General features: G+C 40.5%; 2 protein-coding genes across 3 annotated transcripts; both read right to left on the bottom strand.

Annotated features, from left to right (window-relative positions):
- Positions 1-2582: 2582 nt before the first annotated feature.
- Positions 2583-8605, bottom strand: LOC106611353 (zinc transporter 2). The gene is made up of 8 exons (XM_014211505.2): positions 8321-8605; positions 7720-7940; positions 7383-7529; positions 6393-6546; positions 5931-6141; positions 5593-5698; positions 5257-5391; positions 2583-4990 (listed from the first exon to the last, which is right to left on the bottom strand). Exons 1-8 carry the CDS (start codon positions 8386-8388, stop codon positions 4845-4847), a joined length of 1188 nt encoding a protein of 395 aa, XP_014066980.1. The 5' UTR covers positions 8389-8605; the 3' UTR covers positions 2583-4844.
- Positions 8606-8831: 226 nt separating this feature from the next.
- dnajc5gb (DnaJ (Hsp40) homolog, subfamily C, member 5 gamma b) lies at positions 8832-19440 on the bottom strand. Of its 2 annotated transcripts, none has more exons than XM_014211504.2 (5): positions 19335-19440; positions 18199-18323; positions 17805-18018; positions 17346-17499; positions 8832-11758 (listed from the first exon to the last, which is right to left on the bottom strand). In XM_014211504.2, the coding sequence occupies exons 2-5, from the start codon at positions 18312-18314 to the stop codon at positions 11661-11663; spliced, it is 582 nt and encodes a 193-aa protein (XP_014066979.1). In that variant the 5' UTR covers positions 18315-18323; positions 19335-19440; the 3' UTR covers positions 8832-11660. The 2 variants fall into 2 exon arrangements, with proteins under 2 accessions (XP_014066979.1, XP_014066978.1); XM_014211503.2 differs by having other exon boundaries at positions 19221-19385.
- Between the last annotated feature and the right edge of the window lie 104 nt (positions 19441-19544).

Here is a 19544-nt window from a genome sequence, read left to right as displayed (position 1 = left end):
CCTACAATTATTCAGTCCAGGAAAGAAGAATGAAAGCAAGCACTGGCTTAAATTAAATCACATTTTGTCAATATTGTACCAGTCAGTGATTCTTGCTAATGAAAATGATCAAGTGTGGGATGTTTATACTGTTGGTGCATACAGCATACTACACGACACTAACTAACCCTGTTTCCATCCAAAAATTAATGACAGCTGTGATTGAAACAGGAAGTTGTGTTTTTTAAATGCTGACAGATTATTTATTCGTTCAACATGGTGGGATCTTTTTGAGTCTAAAATTAATTGTGCGAGAAATGGCGATGGCATCCTCAGAGCATGCGGAGACCAGCTGGATGGAGAGTTTACGGACATATTCAATCTCTCCCTTTCCCAGTCTGCTGTCCCCACTTTCTTCAAGATGTCGACCATTTTTCCTGTACCCAAGAAAGCAAAGATAACTGAACTAAATTACTCCCATGAAGTGTTTTGATGCTATTTAAGGATCATTTCACCTCCACCTTACCTGAAACCCTAGACCCAATTCAATTTGCATACCACCCCAATAGATCCACAGACGATGCAAACCAGGTCCTGGACTTCCTGATGGGCCGCCACCAGGTGGTGAAGGTAGGTGATAAGGGAATTATATGCTTAAAGGTAATGATTAAAGAATCCTACCCTGAAACGTAACTAATTAGTAATTACTAAGTTTGTGTGGCATGTATAATGAATGATTAAAGTACTAAACGTAAGTCCAATAAGGTTTGGTAGAGATGTGAGGGATAGAAATGTGTGTGTGTGTGTCTAAGAAAATACCGAGAACAATTCAATTGTGTTTGACCCGACCTGGCTAGAACTCTGAGAAACTTATGATTGGACAGGGAGTTATTTTCAAGGTTCCTCTAGTCTCGGGGGAAGGGAACGGACAGCGCTGGGTAGTGATAAACAGTGGTGAGAACTCTGGGGAGGGATACAACTCACCTACTGTTCGTGTGTATGTATGTGCGAAGGATATCTACTGTTTGTGTGGATGTATGTGCGTAAGTAAGGAGTGAACTATAAAATGGATGTCTTTGTATTATGGACTTCAGAACGTTCTCGTGAATAAACTGTACGAACATTTTGCAGAAGCTAATTATTATTAACCCAGTGTCTTACAAACCTTGGGGATTGGTCAAAGCTTATTGATTGTTAGTTATCATTGGGATTGAAAATTCTCCTGACAGTAGGAAACAATGACTCACCTTTGACTGCGTAGCCACGCACACCTCCAACTCAATCATCAAGTTTGCAGACGACATAACAGTAGTAGGCCTGATTACCAACAATGATGAGACAGCTTACATGGAGGTGAGGGACCTGGCGGAGTGATGCCAGGAAAATAACCTCTCCCTCAACAAAACAAAGTAGCCGATCATGGACTTCAGGAGACGCCCTCATCCACATTGACGGGACCGCAGTGAAGGTGAAAAGCTTCAAGTTCCTCAGCGTACACATCACTGACAATCTGAAATGGTCCACCCGCACAGACAGTGTGGTGAAAAAGGCGCAACAGCGCCTCTTCAACCTCAGGAGGCTGAAGAAATTCTGCTAGGCCGCTAAGACCCACAAACTTTTACAGATGCACCATTGAGAGCATCCTGTCGGGCTGTATCACCGCCTGGTATGGCAACTGCACTGTCCGCAACCGTAGGGTGGTGCAGTCTTCCCAACGCATCACCAGGGGCACATTGCCTGCCCTCCAGGACATCTACAGCAGTCAATCTCACAGGAAGGCCAAGAAGATCATCAAGGACATTCACCCCGCTACCATCCAGAAGGCGAGGTCAGTACAGGTCCATCAAAGCTGGTACCGAGAGACTGAAAAACAGCTTCTATTTCAAGGCTATTTCAGACTGTTAAATAGCCATCACTAGTCGGCCTCCACCCAGTACTGAACTTAGTCACTGTCACTAGCCGGCTACCACCCGGTTAGTCAACACTGTACCTTACAGGCGGCTGTCCTATGTACAAAGACATGGAATCACTTGTCACTTTAATAATGAAATGCTGGTCACTTTAACAATGTTCACATACTGTTTTACTCATTTATATACTGTGTTGTAGTCAAATCTCGGAGTGTCATTGACAGTTGCCATGGAGGGCGTGAGAGCTGAGTACTTCTCCATTCCTCCATCTAAAGCGAAGAGCAGGTAAAGAACAATACCTTGTTGTATGACTGATAGAGAACACTATTGTTCCCTTCAAAAGGGAACTAGTATTGTTCTTTACACGAGAAATGTATTCCGAGCATAATGCACTTTCTTTTTACAAAAATTATTGTTATAATTTTCTGTATCGAGGCTTTTGATAAGTACACTTTAAATAAATTGTGATTTGATTTGTTTTGTTTTCTCACACTGAGTAGGTGTAACAACACAGCACTTGTTCACTTTGTTTCAAAAATAATTATTGTTTGATGTATTTTATCTGAACAGACGAAGTGCTTTTTTCTTCCTTTCTTTATGTGTTTTCTCACAAGAAGCAGAACCTGGTGAAACAGCTGCCGTTGAAGAGCATGTGTCTAGAAACTGGTTTACTGCCTTGGGGCCAGAGAGGCAGACAGGGGTGTTTATGTGTTTATTTATTTACTGACACACCGTCAGAGAAAAACAAAGTCCAACACAACGTCAGAGAAAAACACACCGTCAGAGAAAAACAAAGTCCAACACAACGTCAGAGAAAAACACACCAGAGAAAAACAAAGTAAAACACACCGTCAGAGAAAAACAAAGTAAAACACACCGTCAGAGTAAAACACACCGTCAGAGTAAAACACACCGTCAGAGAAAAACAAAGTAAAACATACCGTCAGAGTAAAACACACCGTCAGAGAAAAACAAAGTAAAACATACCGTCAGAGAAAAACAAAGTAAAACATACCGTCAGAGAAAAACACACCGTCAGAGTAAAACACACCGTCAGAGAAAAACAAAGTAAAACACACCGTCAGAGTAAAACACACCGTCAGAGTAAAACACACCGTCAGAGAAAAACAAAGTAAAACATACCGTCAGAGAAAAACAAAGTAAAACATACCGTCAGAGAAAAACACACCGTCAGAGTAAAACACACCGTCAGAGAAAAACAAAGTAAAACATACCGTCAGAGAAAAACACACCGTCAGAGTAAAACACACCGTCAGAGAAAAACAAAGTAAAACACCATCAGAGAAAAACAAAGTAAAACATACCGTCAGAGTAAAACACACCGTCAGAGTAAAACACACCGTCAGAGTAAAACATACCGTCAGAGAAAAACAAAGTAAAACATACCGTCAGAGAAAAACAAAGTAAAACACACCGTCAGAGAAAAACACACCGTCAGAGTAAAACACACCGTCAGAGTAAAACATACCGTCAGAGAAAAACAAAGTAAAACATACCGTCAGAGAAAAACACACCGTCAGAGTAAAACACACCGTCAGAGTAGAACACACCGTCAGAGTAAAACACACCGTCAGAGTAAAACATACCGTCAGAGAAAAACAAAGTAAAACATACCGTCAGAGAAAAACACACCGTCAGAGTAAAACACACCGTCAGAGTAAAACACACCGTCAGAGAAAAACAAAGTAAAACATACCGTCAGAGAAAAACAAAGTAAAACATACCGTCAGAGAAAAACAAAGTATAGAGTATATATTGACATCCATATACAATTTACTTTATCCTGGTTTGAAAGTGGTCGTACATCAAATAATGTTGGAAAATAATTTATACATCCAAGAATATTTTATAGCGATGGTATTACTAACACTACTCTCTCTGCTATTGTGTCTTAAACATACTGTAGGTGAGAAATGAGCCGGAGAACATCGGTCTGTGCTGAGTACATCAGTAAGATAGAAGGGGTTCCCTTGGAGATGGTGATGGAGGTGATGACACAGAACGGCATGAGTCTGTTCCCCAGGCTCAACACATTACTCAGATCCTGAACAACCAAGTCCTGGATTCAATCCAAGGCACGTTTACAGAGCAGCGCATGGCTCGTCTTTTAAAGGTCATTTATGCTTGAGTTGACATGCACAATGTTTATATTGAATGTGATCTCCACGGACGTCAGGGAAATTTCCTTTCAAAGGCGCATTGTTGGCTTTCCAGTGTGCTGGTCTATAAAACGCCTTGGATTGAATCTCACCCTGTCTGTGAAGTCCCTCAATCACCATGGTCTCACCTTGGTAGTAAATCAGTAAGAATGTAGAGGGAAATAAGGCAACTGAAAGGTCTACCAACTGAAAGGTTTAAAAAACAATGTTCGAGATCGAAATGTTTCAGTATTTATGTTAATATACCACACCTGTTATGTAACATAAACTAAATAAATATGATACATGTAATTATCTAAATATGATCCGATCTTTTACATAAAACATTATGTGTGACAATGATACTTTCTGTTGACCTTGTCTGTCTGTTATCTTACTAGAAAAACCAATATTGATCAAAACAGGAGCTTTCCCACAGAAGTGCTACACGAAGGAAAATGAAGTGATAGCACCTCATGTCCCGGTGTATAATCTACAGTACATCCTGTTGAAGTAAAGTCGTGTGATCTCACACGGCATACTGTAACAGGCATACAGTACAGACATCGGCTGGGTAGAACTCTTCCCTCTCATAGCGTAGAGAAGGCTCTCCTGTCCGTAGAGTCTTTAGCCCCATAGTGGTCTGTCATGACAGACTTAACAAATCTCAATCGAGTAGCTAGCCAGCACATGCTAGATTTTGTGCAGGGTTCTCAAATAACCCCCATGGATTCAGTCAGTCAATCTCCCATAGTGGTCCCTATAGTTCAGTCTCAACCCCATGGTGGTGGTGATGTCAGTCCGTGGGGTCCTGGCACTGCATGCAATAGATCATCTCCTCTGCATACTGCTCTACCTGGATGGTGATGCTGGAGAAACCAAACTCTGACTGGAGCAGCTTGGTAGCCTCCACGAGTACAAGTTGGGGACTGGCATCTTCCTCTTCAGAACAAAAGAAAAAGGAATATGGATTCTATTATTTTTGGTGAGATCAACACAGTCACATCAACACAAAGACAAACCACCAATACTGAGGTGTTCCTGATTAACAACTGACAGAATATTCAGATGTGTGTGTGTGTGTGTGTGTGTGTGTGTGTGTGTGTGTGTGTGTGTGTGTGTGCGTGCTTGTCCGTATGTCTGTCTGACCATGAGTGTATTGTACAGACATAGTATTGTAGTGTTAGTCTGTGCAGGCATGTGCGTACCTATAGTCACGTGTACAGAGAGCTGTGACTGGCTCAATGTGAGGGCCCACATGTGGAGGTTGTGTGTGGTCTTGACTCCTCTCAGCGACAGCAGCATTTCTCTCACAGTATTGAAGTCGATACCTTTAGGAACCCCTGTAGAGTCCCACAAAAAAACACTAAGGATGCTTATGATAACATTCTATACAGTGAGACTATTACATACAATGACCATGTTACAATAGCCTTTAATGATTTTTTTAGTTTAACTTGGTCACACACTTTCAAGGTCCAGAATGATAAATACACAGGCCACAGTATTTACTTCAAGGTTTGGATGATAACCTGTGTACTCACCTTCCATGAGTATCCTGAAGACATCCTTCAGGATAGTGACAGTTGTTCCCAGCACAAATACAGAGAACATGAAGGTACAAATGGGATCTGCTATTTTATACTCAGGCTGTTGGGGATAAAAAGAGATAAATAATAAAGCTGATGTTTTCCTCTAAATATTAGCCAGAGTTGCAGGTATAGCCTACAGTAAGTATGGTTAACATATTCTGCTGCATAAATATCTCATCCTACCGTTTGCCTGTTGATGGCTGGGGTTTGCTGAAGAATAACTGTTAAGGCATTTTGCTCCACTATGAGCTAAAAGGAATAAGGCAAGTGAAGTCGACAGCATCACTGACCCAGAAGTGTATAATGGTAGCAGCCAGCAGTACCCCCAGACTCTGCAACAGATCCCCTACTGCATGGATAAAAGCCGCTCTCACGCTGGTGTTGCCATGGCCACCAGGGAGTCCGTGAGAGTGGCCGTGTGATAGGTTGACTGTATTGTCATGGTGTCGATGGTAGGAGGGACCGTGGCTGTGACTGGACTGATGGAGGATTAGGGCCATTCTTCACAAACAAACAAAGCCTATTGTTAGAAGAGCAGCCAATTATCTACAACTGACCAGGTCTCGTCCAGATCTTTTCATGCTGTATTGCCAAGTCCTATTGTTTGGCAATTACCATAGTAGTGGACAAGAGAGCACAAACAGATCTGGGACCAGTCTATGTCTCTCACACCTTCACAACCAATCCCATGAAGGCCAATAAAAAATTACAAAATATATATTGACAAAACAGACATTCTTAGCTTTACTCACAAGACATTGACCCCCACAGCACAGCCAGAGGTAATGAGCATGATGTGGCTGTGGATCTCAAAGTCATCGTTAAGGATCCTCTGAACGGCAATGAACACCAGCACTCCTGTCACAGCCCAGATGGACAGCACTGACAGACAGGCACCCAGGATTTCTGCAGAACATTATAGGGACGATAAGAAATGGATTCATATTATATCATGTATATGTGATACAGCCAATATTCAAGCCACCATATAAGTAAACAATTAGCAACTTAACTTCCTTAGTGTCTTTTAACCACAAAGACCACTTTCAGAACACACGTGACCATGAAAGACTTATTGGGAATGATATCTGGTCATATCAATGCTGACACATTGATGTTCCCAGGAAATTAGAGAAACATTTACTTAAGGTGTCAACTAATTTACTCCCTATTCACACCCCCTGTACAAAAAAACACATCAAAATCTACAAGAGCAAACTCTCCCACACTGAATCTCCCACACTGAATCACTGAATCTCCCACACTGAATCATAGACTGTTGTTCAACTACAAAGGATCATTTTTTTGCTTCCCTATCCAAATACACACCGAGAATGGTAATTGTTATTAAAATATACATTATGGAAAGTTATATCTTTTGAATGTACTGAAGCTCACTGAAACATGCTCAGGAAAGTTAATCTGACTTGTGGATAAATTATATTTAGCCTCAGAACACTTTTCTGAAACGTGTGTGTGTGTGTTTCATTTTCTCTATCCTCACAGGTGGCTACGCGGCACACAGTCTGGCCACCATAACCGACGCTGCTCATCTCCTCACAGACTTCGGTAGCATCATGGTCAGCCTCTTCACTCAAGACATATTGACACATGGTGCCAGTCTGAGTTCATCTGACTAAAACAAGTCATATTGACATATGGTGCCAGTCTGAGTTCATCTGACTAAAACAAGTCATATTGACACATGGTGCCAGTCTGAGATCTTATAAAGTCAAACCAACCTGAGCGATGCCAGCCAAAATTCATGGTTTTGGTGGGAGGTCTGGAGGAGACCCATAGAGAGAAGAGGCTGACCATGATGCTACCGAAGTCTGTGAGGAGATGAGCAGCGTCGGTCATGATGGCCAGACTGTGTGCCGCGTAGCCACCTGTGAGGATAGAGAAAATGAAACACACACACACACACACACACACGTTTCAGAAATATAATTTATCCACCAGATTGACTATTTTACAAGTTGAGTAAAAAGGAAAATCTGTACTCCAAAATGTATTAGTTTCTTTCTGTTTTCTGTCTCCATTATCTTCTTCATGTGTCATTATTTATCAGAATCTTACCGATCACCTCTCCAACCATGAAGACCAGGCTGACAACAGAAGCGATGATGAGTTTCCTCTTGGCCAGCTGCTTCTCACGACTCTCTGTCCACAAAACCCTGTCGTTCTCATGGCAGTGACCAGTAGCAGTAACAGGTTCCCACCGGTCAGCTGCAGCAGTTCTGTCTCCAGTATCTGTTGTTGGACTGGGACATTTGTCTTGCTCAGACCCAGGGAATGACCTGAGAGAAAGCATCCCAAGATCAAGTTGATTTGTCATATAGAGTGGGTCATGGAATAATACATACAATGGAAATCTTACTCACTAGAGCTCTCGTATTAAAAACAGCAAGAAAGTTTGGGACAAAACATACAAATATGCATGACAATCAGCAACTTGGGTACATTTAATGATAACTAAGCACTTGGTATACATGTTCTGTCTAGGCTGTATTTCTTTCACACATCATTCTATCAACTATACACTGATAACGGAGTTGTCCATTTATCGATTAGTGCAATTTGGACTGAACAGCTGTTAACTGAGATTAAGATAATGCAACATTAAAATAGTAACTTTTCCTAACATAGGCCTTAAATGTTGCAAAGAAGAGCTACATGCCCCAGTAATGCCATGGAGTATGTTGTAGTATCATCCTCGATGAGATGGTGTTTCTCAGAATCCATCATCTCCTTCAAAACAGCTCCTGAAAGTTTAGTAAGAATCAAAACATAGGCTTAAACAGTGGATATACAACCAAAAGGAAAACGCCACAGTCCTTATGATATCGCTGCCTCTCCGACCTAATTCCGTCAGCCTCTCAACATTGACCTGGTTCCTGCCTGCGCCTGCTGAAAACCTGACACCTGTTAATCAGGTGTGGTGTTTGTATGGACACTGGGAGATAACTGACTAGGGGCCATGATTACACAAACAACCTATCATAACAGGCCAAGTCACTCCAAGTCAGTTGCCTATTGTGGCTACTGCTACTCATTGTATCAAGCATTGATAGTAAACAAATTAGGTATCAAGTTTCATGTTTTTCTGGACTACAAGCACCTTTACTGACATTTATTTCTTGTAGAAGTATGGTATTGTCATGAAAAATAAGTTATGCAGAAGACATGAATAGGCAAACAATATCAGAATCCCCAATTTATTAATCATATACACACACATAAATATATTTTACAGTATCAACAGTATATATAAAAAAAAGTAGGATAAAAAAAATGTTTATTAAAAGGAAGGCCTTTGTTCTATCCATATTAGGTCGGGTGAACAATTACAGAAAGATTTTTTACCTGCATTGGAATTTTGGCAGTATTCACTGAAACTGGTGAACTACATCAGAAACCCACTTTAAAATATGCAGATTGCTGGTGTGTGAGACAATGGCTTTCAACAACTGTCATTACTTGGTGTCCAAGTGTTTAAAAAGTCTAGCGGGCGTGCGTAGGAAGCGATCAATATAAAAAATATCGTGTACAGAAAGGGAATTTGACAGGGTATCCAGATCACACAAGATTAGATCATCAAAAGAAATAGAGAATAATTTGGTTCAGGAATAGAGAGAGAGTTTTAAATGACAACATCTCCTATATTATTACACACAGAGAAAAAAAACTGGGAGGTATGAGAGAGAGACGTGACAAAATAAAAGCAGTGAGCACATATGTGAGTTCAGGACTGGGGTTGGCGTACAGAATCCTACAAATTGGAATCACAAGCTTTGGAAAACTGAAAATAAAGCCTGAACAAATATCGCTCTGTAGCCTACAAACAAACATATAAACAACACATTTAAACTTTGGGCATTTCTTCACATAGGTTAAAGTTGCAGTTATTGGTCTCCCACGTAAGGGGGAGTGGCAGTTCACAGCAGCCCTTACTATGACAGTGGTTCATTATGCTAAGGTGCTTAAAGTGCACATTTATTTACGAATTCAGACTCAGGCTACGTCTCAAAATGGCACACTATTCCCTATATAGTGCACTACTTTTGACCAGAGACTTATGGGCCCTGGTGAAAAGTAGTGCACTACATAGCTGAGGTCAAACGGTAGTGCACTAGACAAGAAGCCATTTGGGAGACATCAGTTTGGATTCAATCACCCTCTCTACACGGTCCATTAAGTATACATAGAAGCCGTTACCCTGTACATACTGTTTCATACCATTTCAAAATTCTAATTTTTCAATCTACAAAAAGATCCGCTAAACATTAAGGTAAACTTGACAGTTGGCACAATCATAAGAATGTACGATTCTTGTAAACATAGACCACAACTGGCAATTGAAAATGAGACAGTCTTATTATGAAGATATGAAAATATACATCCACATACAGTGCCTTAAGTATTCACACTACTTGACTTTTTCTACATTTTGATGTTACCCCCAGAATTTAAAATGGATTACATTTAGATTGTGTCACTGGTCTACACACAATACCCCATAATGTCAAAGTGTAATTATGTTTTTAGACATTTTTACAAATTAATAAAAAATGAAAAGCTGAAATGTCTTGAGTCAATATGTATTCAACCCCTTTGTTTTGGCAAGCCTAAATAAAGTTGAGGAGTAACAATTCGCTTATCAAGTCACATAAGTTGCATGGACTTATGTGACTTTTTATTTTATTTTTTAAAGCACACATTGAATATCCCTTTGAGCATGGGGAAGTTATTAATTACACTTTGGATGGTGTATCAATACACCCAGTCACTACAAAGATAGTCCTTCCTAACTCAGTTGCCAGAGAGGAAGGAAACTGCTCAGGGATTTCACCATGAGGCCAAATGGTAACTTTAAAACAGTTACAGACTTTAACGGCTGTGATAGGATAAAACTGAGGATGGATCAACAACATTGTAGTTACTCCACAATACAAACTTAAACGACAAAGTCAAAAGAAGAAAGTCTGTACAGAATATTCCAAAACAGGCACTAAAGTAAAACTGCAAAAACTGTGGCAAAGAAATGAACTTAATGTCCAGAATAGAACGTGATATGTTGGGAGCAAATCCAACACAACCCATTACTGAATACCACTCCTCATATTTTCAAGCATGGTGGTGGCTGCATCATGTTATGGGTATGCTCGTCATCGGCAAGAACTAGGCAGTGGTTGATAAAAAGAAACGGAATAGAGCTAAGCACAGGTAAAATCCAAGAGGAAAACCTGGTTCATTCTGCTTTCCAACAGACACGGAGACAAATTCACCTTTCAGCAGGACAATAACCTAAAACAGGCCAAATATACACTGGAGTTGCTTACCAAGACGTCATTGAATTTTCCTGAGTGACCTAGTTACAGTTTTGACCTAAATCTGCTTGGAAACCTACGGCAAGACTTGAAAATGGCTGTCCAGCAATGATCAACAACCAACTTAACAGAGCTTGAATAATTTTTTAAAGAATGATATGCAAATATTGTACAATCCAGGTATGCAAAGCTCTTAGAGACTTACCCAGAAAGACTCAGCTGTAAATCACAGCCAAAAGGTGATTCTAACAACTATTGACTCCAGGTTGTGAATACTTATGCAAGTAAGATATTTCTACATTTAATTAGCAAAAATAAAAATAAAACATGTTGTTTTCACATTGTCATTAAGGGTTATTCTGTGTTGATGGGTAAGAAAAATTCAGGCTGTAACACAAAACATGGAATAAGTCAAGGGGTATGAATACTTTCTGAAGGAGCTGTATATGTCTTTGGCCACATAGTACAAAGGGTTGACTGTAGCATTTAAGCACCTGCCACTGAACCCCAGAAACTGATCACAGTATTTTCAGTGGAGTGGACCATCTTGGTGGGCAGTAGCAGACTGGGAAGACTAGACTGGTCCCATGTCTGTGCAGTCTTGCCAAGTCCTTATGACCATAGGAGTAAGCAAAACAGCACTAACAGATCTGGGACCAGGCTATGGGAAGACACCTCGCTAACAGGTTCTTACTGGTCAGAGTGGTTGGATGCAGACTGGTCGTGGTCGGACTCTGCCTTCTCAACAGCAGCAGTATGAGGTTGGACCACAACGGGTTGATGTTCACCTGTAGGGAGAACAGAGATGTACTGTTAATTCACTGAGCTCTTCTCGAGCAGGCAGCCGTTTCCTATTAGATGACTAGATCTAGACATGTACTTATATTAGCTCATATGGACGTTTGTGCTCTTCTTGGTTTTGTTTTACACAACCACTTCTATTAGTAATGATCATCATTTTCCACAATTACAAACCATGTTTACCATGTAGATTAACAGGCAGTAACAAAAACATTGCCTTAATTATGCAATCATCATCGCAATCAAACAAGGAAGCAGGCTTGCAATGGATGAAAGGAATGACATTAGTTCAGCTAGCACATTCAGAGCTAAAATACCAAATTGGTAAAATAATCCAAAACAAGAAGCATATAGGTTAATAAGCTGCAGGGCCTTATGTTTAGTGTTGGGGAGTAACAGATTACAACAACAAAAAATTGACTGTAATCCGTTACCAGAAAAAAATATTGAAATCAGATTACAGATACGTTTGAAAAACTAGATGATTACTTTTAAAATTCAGAAAGGATGTTGGCGTCATTTCTTTTGCCACCTCTGTTTTCTCAATGACTTTCAAACCAGCATAGAAAAGGTGCAAGTTTAAGTTTGTTCCACCTGAGTGAGTCTGACCACAAGTCAGAGACCACTATGATGACACACCAAATGTGTTTGATGGATCGTGGGAAAAGAGCAGGAATGGGCTTTGGTAGGCTACAGTCCAAGCTATGTCTTCCAATGGTGCAACTGCTGTCGGCATCCAAAGATTATCCAACTTGAATAAACGCTTGGAGTTAAGGATGACAGCAGTGGTGTAGTCTACAGCGATACGGATATCACTTATTATTGATATCTACATAGCGCACTACTGTGAATCACACTGCTGCTCTCTCATTTAGCTATTTGCGCCTTACGGATTGTGGTTGTTGTGGATGGCTATTCACAAATCTAAATATGTTTCATACCCTACATTGCTCATCCATATGTATATACTGTACTCTTACCATCTACTGCATCTTGCCTATGCCGTTCGGCCATCACTCATTTATAGATTTTTATGTACATATTCGTATTCATTCCTTTACACTTGTGTATAAGGTAGTTGTGGAATTGTTAGGTTATATTACTTGTTAGATATTACTGCATGGTCGGAACTAGAAGCACAAGCATTTCGCTACTCTTGCATTAACATCTGCTAACCATGTGTATGTGACAAATAAATTTGATTTGATTTATTTTGAACTCAATAATGGTTGAATTCAAGAAGTTTAAGCTGCCTATCAATCACTGTTTTTGAAACCAGTGGACAGCCAGTGAATGGAATAAAAGTGGGGCTTTTATTGCTCAATCTAATTCATGCCAATCCCTAGGCCTAATGGAGACATGCGCAAACTTGCACACTTAAAAAGGCAATGTATAGTTGCTACATCCATTTCTGGACAGTCAAAAGTTTGGACATCTTTATTTGATGAGTAGGTGCGTCCAAACTTTTTTTTATTTATTTATTGTTTGTTTGTTTGTTTGTTTGTATGCACGCACACACACACATTCTTGAAGAATATAACTTAGAAATGACTCATAAGTTTAGTTCAACTGTCACACTCCATCAGAACCCAAAATATATGCTTGTTTTATTCCAATGTTTGTAAACATTGTAAATGTAAATAAACACTGCATAGCCTCATAACATGGTTAAAACAATAATTGTTATATCATGGATTGTCAGTCCTTGCATCCATAGCTCTGTCTATTAACCTGAGTGTTTACATTTCTCCAGGCCCATCCCTCCTCTGTTTTGGTAAAAAGCTGAGGGGTGTCCATTTTGTTATTGTTTCATCTGTGGATTTGCCAATTAAACAGCTGCATTTTATCAAGATATCTGCGGCACCAACAAAAAGGTAAACAATAGGCCTATAGCAAATGCAGCATATAGCAATCATTTTCACATGTAAATAACACTTTTCAGTAGTGTTCAAAGCATACCACTCCATGAGCGCAGCATTTATTTTTCAACTCGAATCAATGAGCCCAATCAGTCCTCCATGACAACACAATCATAAACAACAGAAAAGTCCTTACTTTTGGGGTTATGCTCAGGTAAAACAATTTGGCTAATCTATACTTCCATATTTACTTATCCTATTCTTGAAGATCAAGGGGTATAACATTTATTGGAATGACTGGAATTCTGATAGACTTTGGTTTTTAATGTAAAGATATAATTTAATAGTATAATTATATGTAGTAGAAAGTGATGGGTTAGAAGAAGCCTACATAATCAACCCATAAAGTAAAATTTTACATCAATATATGGCCAGATATGTAAACTTTAACATTGATTTATCCTACAATAGATGTCGTTCAATTGGTAACATACATTTGTCTTCTTCCATGCCCCTTAAGGGGAAAGTAATCTAAAAGTAACAATGTAATTAGATTACATTACTGAGTTTGGGTAATCCAAAAGTTGTTACGGATTACAATTTGACAGGTAACTAGTAATGGATTACATTTAGAAAGTAATCCACCCAGACAAGCTGCTACAGTACAAAATTCAATAGGTGTAAACAGTAAGCACGTAATACAGTATACAAAATGAGTTAAAGCCGACCCAGTTTGGAGTTTCACCTGAGTTGCCAGAGGCTGAACTTGGGCCTGGCTGAGACATAATTATAATCTCACCACTGGTTGTAAAATGAAAAAACATTTTCAGACTACTTCTACTTCCTCCCTCGCAGCACGTTATAGTGCACCGGAAGCCTGGCAGCACGTTATAGTGCACCGGAAGCCTGGCAGCACGTTATAGTGCACCGGAAGCCTGCCAGCACGTTATAGTGCACCGGAAGCCTGCCAGCACGTTATAGTGCACCGAAGCCTGCCAGCACGCGTTATAGTGCACCGGAAGCCTGCCAGCACGTTATAGTGCACGGAAGCCTGCCAGCACGCTATAGTGCACCGGAAGCCTGGCAGCACGTTATAGTGCACCGGAAGCCTGGCAGCACGTTATAGTGCACCGGAAGCCTGCCAGCACGTTATAGTGCACCGGAAGCCTGGCAGCACGTTATAGTGCACCGGAAGCCTGGCAGCACGTTATAGTGCACCGGAAGCCTGGCAGCACGTTATAGTGCACCGGAAGCCTGGCAGCACGTTATAGTGCACCGGAAGCCTGCCAGCACGTTATAGTGCACCGGAAGCCTGCCAGCACGTTATAGTGCACCGGAAGCCTGCCAGCACGTTATAGTGCACCGGAACCATTTCAGTGATGTGCTTGTTCATCTAAACAAAGAGAGGGGCTGATTCTAAAACTAATTTCTAAAGATGTATAGCAGGGATCATCAACTAGATTCAGCCGTGGAACTATTTTTTCCTCAAGCGGATGGTCATAATTAAAAATAAATTTGTAGACTGCAAATTGACCACAAGAAGCCCAAACAGATATAACGTTTGACTAAAACATAATCATTTGAAACCTTGCTTAGAATTGTATACCATCACATACAGTGCATTCGGAAAGTATTTAGACCCTTTGACTTTTTCCACATTATAGCCTTATTGTGAATTTGATTCAATTGTCCCCCCCCCCCAAATCAATCTACACACAACAACCCCATAATGACCAAGCAAAAAAAACGGTTCAGAAAAGTGTGCGAATTTATTGAAAATAAAAAGCTTAAATATCACATTTACATAAGTATTCAGACCTTCTACTCAGTACTTTGTTGAAGCACTTTTGGCAGCGATTACAGCCTTGAGTCTTCTTGGGTATGACACTACAAGCTTGACACCTGTATTTGGGGAGTTTCTCACATTCTTCTCAAGCTCTGTCATGTTAGATGGGGAGCGTCACTGTACAGCTATTTTCAGCAGGTTTTCATCAAGGATCTCTGTACTTTGCTCCGTTCATCTTTCCCTCTATCCTGACTAGCCTCCCAGTCCCTGCTGCTGAAAAACATCCAGACAGCATGATGCTGCCACCACCATGTTTCACCGTAGGGATGGTGCCAGGTTTCCTCCAGACATGACGCTTGGCATTCAGGCCAAAGAGTTCAATCTTGGTCCTTTAGGTGCCTTTTGGCAAACTCCAAACGGGCTGTCATGTGCCTTTTAATGAGGAGTGACTTCCATCTGGCCAATCTACTAGAAAAGGCCTGATTGGTGGAGAGCTGGTTGTCCTTCTGGAAGGGTCTCCCATCTCCACAGAGGAACTCTGAAGCTCTGTCAGAGTGACCATTGGGTTCTTGGTCACCTCCCAAACTTCTTCCATTTAAGAATGATGGAGGCCACTGTGTTCTTGGTGACCTTCAATGCTGCAGACATTTTTTGGTAACCTTACCCCAGATCTGTGTTTCGACACAATCCTGTCTCGGAGCTCTACGGACAATTCCTTCGACCCCATGGCTTGCTTTTTGCTCTGACATGCACTGTCAACTGTGGGACCTTATATAGAAAGGTGTGTGCCTTTCCAAATCATGTCCAATCAATTGAATTTACCACAGGTGGACTTCAATCAAGTTGTAGAAACATTTCAAGGATGGCAAAGGCTCTGAATACTTCTGTAAATAAGGTATGTTTTTATTTTCTATAAATTGGCAAAAATGTCTAAAAACCTGTTTTCGCTTTGCCATTGTGTGTAGATAGATTAATTTTTTTTATAGTGAAACGTGAAACAGAATTTGGAACGCACTGTAAATACATAACAATGCTTAAACCACATCAGGAGACAATTTGAGGTCTAGTGCAGATACCCTGCGTGCTTACCCTGCGTGCTTACCCTGCGTGCTTACCCTGCGTGCTTACCCTGCGTGCTTACCCTGCGTGCTTACCCTGCGTGCAGGCACCTAGCACCGTTGTTTGCTTAGCAGTGTTTCTGTAGCACAAGTTGGAGTTTGCAAAAGAAAAGGCTACTGGATTGATGTGAAAAAAATCATGATATCATTCTGACAGGTAGGCTACTTTGTAGCTACTGTAGTTAACATTTAATAGAGAAGGTTTTTAAGAAAGCCTTTCCATCTACCAGAAGACGGTTAGGCATATCATTAGCGTCGCCATATTTTTTCTATTTGTTAATTCTTTTAAACGTAAACGTTTTACTTCATGGAGGTACATCTTACCTTACTTGAAAGTAGCCTATAGCCAAAATCCCACCATAGAAACATGAAGGCAATAATTTTTATATAGACTTGCATGTGTGTTCTCCTGTTCTTCTCTCATTGTCTAGCAGCTAAAGGCATTATCCTAGTCATATTAGCAACACATGATAGTTTTTGCATATTTAAAATCACCCGTTCTAAATTTCTAACAGATATTTTCATCTCTGTCCATGAAACCGCTCGCATGTGGGGTGCACATTTTAGAACAGCGTTTTTCCCGCAAATTGCATTTAGGAACATTCACGCGAAGGCCTATCGTCGTCAGTACATTGCTGTGCCTAAAATGTGAAGAAATAATAGTTGATCAACATTTTAAGCTAAACATTCTGATCTGTTCCATCAGCCTTTCATTGAAACGGCGTATACCTCCACTACACTACTTTGATACGCATCAGTGGGGATTAAGAAATATACACAATACCTATACCACTGCCCCTTCCCCACTCACCCCTGTCCTGCTCAGCTCTGATCTGGGCCTCCAGGTCCTCTGGGTCTACGTATGTGTGCTCCTCGTCCGCCGGTGGCTTGCACTTCCCACAGCAGAAGCAGCAGAAACAGCAGCAGCAGCAGCAGGTGAAGATCCCACAGAACACCATCAGGGTCTGGGAAATACACAGGGGATTTTTGTCACACAGGGCATATGTTTTCATGCATACACATCTAAGTGTTAAACTATAATACAGAGTTCTGTTTTCTTTCAACACTAATAATGAGTAATGATTAACATACAGAACAATTTAGCAACACCAAGGTCGTGAGTTCATTTCCAACAGGAATCAAATGCTTATTACAACAAAAAATGTACAGTATGCACTCATTAAGTGGGTACAATAAGTCTCTTTTGGGTATAGGTGTCTGCAAAGTGTATATGTATGAAACTGTGTATAAGATCTTAAAGAGTTCTTGCCTTGAACCAGCACTTGTGCATGAGGAAGTAATATTTAACACTCTCCTCTCCAAACTGCTCTGCCACATAGAGGCCCATGGAGCCGTACTCATCATAGACCTTCCGCTTGGTTTCGTCGTTGAGGATGGAGTTGGCATTGTTGATCTCCTTAAACTTCTCAGCTGCCTCAGGGTTGTCTGGGTTCTTGTCAGGGTGATGCCTCAGTGCTAGTTTCCTGGGAGAAGAAGGCAAATATGTAGATTTTTACTAGAAATCTTCCAAAAAGAGGAAAGAACAGCAGCGTCAGGACAGCCTATACTACAGCTTTAGTTCATGGTGCTTTTATTAAGAAAGCCAACACGTTTTGAACTGTAGTCGTTCTCTAAGCTTCTGTCTGTGGTTGAGAGCTTTATACCTGTATGCCTTCTTTATTTCTTCTTGCGATGCCCCCTTCTCCAGTCCGAGTACCTTGTATAGACTGTCTCCTGCGGTGGACATCTTACGTTGAGGCCTTTGGTTTGCTTCCGCCATGTTTTAGATCTGCAACAGTGATAAATACAACAGGCATGACAGGTATGCTATGAGGACATTGAGAAAGATTTTGCTTGTATTTTGAGTTTTAGCATATGAGACAAGGACGCAAAAAATGTGCTACATTATGTTACTGTATGTATTCATCTTCCACTAATGAGTCATACCCCCATTCACTTACCTTTCCCCAGTGGTGTAAAGTACTTAAATACTTTCAAGTATTTTTACTTCAGTAGTTTTTGGGGTATCTATACTATTCATATTTTTTACTCCATATATTTTCCCTGGCACCCAAAGTACATTTTTTATGCTTAGCAGGGCAGGAAAATGGTCCAATGCACACACTTATCAAGAGAACATCCTTGGTCATTCCTACTGCCTCTGATCTAGCAAACTCACTAAACACATCTGTTTCGTTTGTAAATTATGTCTGTGTTGGAGTGTGCCACTGACTATTCGTAAATAAATATAAGGAATGTGAAATGACCTACAATTGAACTTTTTATACTTAAGTATACAGTATTTTAGCAAATTACATTAACTGTTGATACATACGTATATTTAAAACCGAATGCTTTTAGACTTTTACTTGAGAAATTTTCCGTAAAGGTATCTTTAATTTTACTCAAGTATGACAATTGGGTATTTTTTCAACCACTACCTACACCACAAAGCCATTCACATTCAATCAAACATGCTCCGGACGTTGAATGAACATCTGTAGCTTATTCATTTGAGGCAATACAAACATTGTTGAGAAAAAAGTAAAGAAATAATTCGCCTTTTAAGACTGAGCCTGAAACAGACTGTAGGAAAGGTACCTTCAAACTTAGATAAACTAAGCATGAAAATAAGGTGCAGTTAAAGTGCATAAGGCGAAAAATCACACCGCTACATTCTACCCACTTTCTTTCGACGGGGGTCGATGTTCTTTTTTAGTGTCCCTAGAATCTTTGTCCACGACCGCACACTTAATTTTACGCATTTGCCAGTTTAAAAACAAACAAAGTGTAGACTCACATAAAATGACCTCCCTCCCAAAACAAAACTTGACGGTGACCTCAGGAAGTCGAACATTCCATTTCAGCGTGCCAATTCCGGTTTCTAGTCACGGGTCAATTTGTGGCATGGTGCGCATAATCCCACTCAGGCGCTCTCCGGGTACTGTGGCCATGTGCATAGCATATTTGCAATATGTTTCTTTCAGACATTCTTTGTGGGCCGACTGAA

Source organism: Salmo salar, chromosome ssa09 (assembly GCF_905237065.1).
Source record: "Salmo salar chromosome ssa09, Ssal_v3.1, whole genome shotgun sequence".
NCBI lineage: Eukaryota > Metazoa > Chordata > Actinopteri > Salmoniformes > Salmonidae > Salmo > Salmo salar.
This window is presented reverse-complemented; position numbering and strand designations above follow the sequence as displayed.

What these genes read in the sequence shown, in the direction of transcription:
- LOC106611353 (XM_014211505.2), bottom strand. Translation starts at nt 8,388, where the DNA reads ATGATGGATTCTGAGAAACACCATCTCATCGAGGATGATACTACAACA. An exon ending in TACTCCATGGCATTACTGGG is followed by an intron (nt 7,941 to 8,320) that starts GCATGTAGCTCT and finishes GCTTTCTCTCAG; the next exon opens with GTCATTCCCTGGGTCTGAGC. An exon ending in CTCTGTACACGTGACTATAG is followed by an intron (nt 4,991 to 5,256) that starts GTACGCACATGC and finishes TTTGTTCTGAAG; the next exon opens with AGGAAGATGCCAGTCCCCAA.
- dnajc5gb (XM_014211504.2), bottom strand. Translation starts at nt 18,314, where the DNA reads ATGGCGGAAGCAAACCAAAGGCCTCAACGTAAGATGTCCACCGCAGGA. An exon ending in TGCACAAGTGCTGGTTCAAG is followed by an intron (nt 17,500 to 17,804) that starts GCAAGAACTCTT and finishes TGTATTTCCCAG; the next exon opens with ACCCTGATGGTGTTCTGTGG. An exon ending in CAGAGCTGAGCAGGACAGGG is followed by an intron (nt 11,759 to 17,345) that starts GTGAGTGGGGAA and finishes TTCTCCCTACAG; the next exon opens with GTGAACATCAACCCGTTGTG.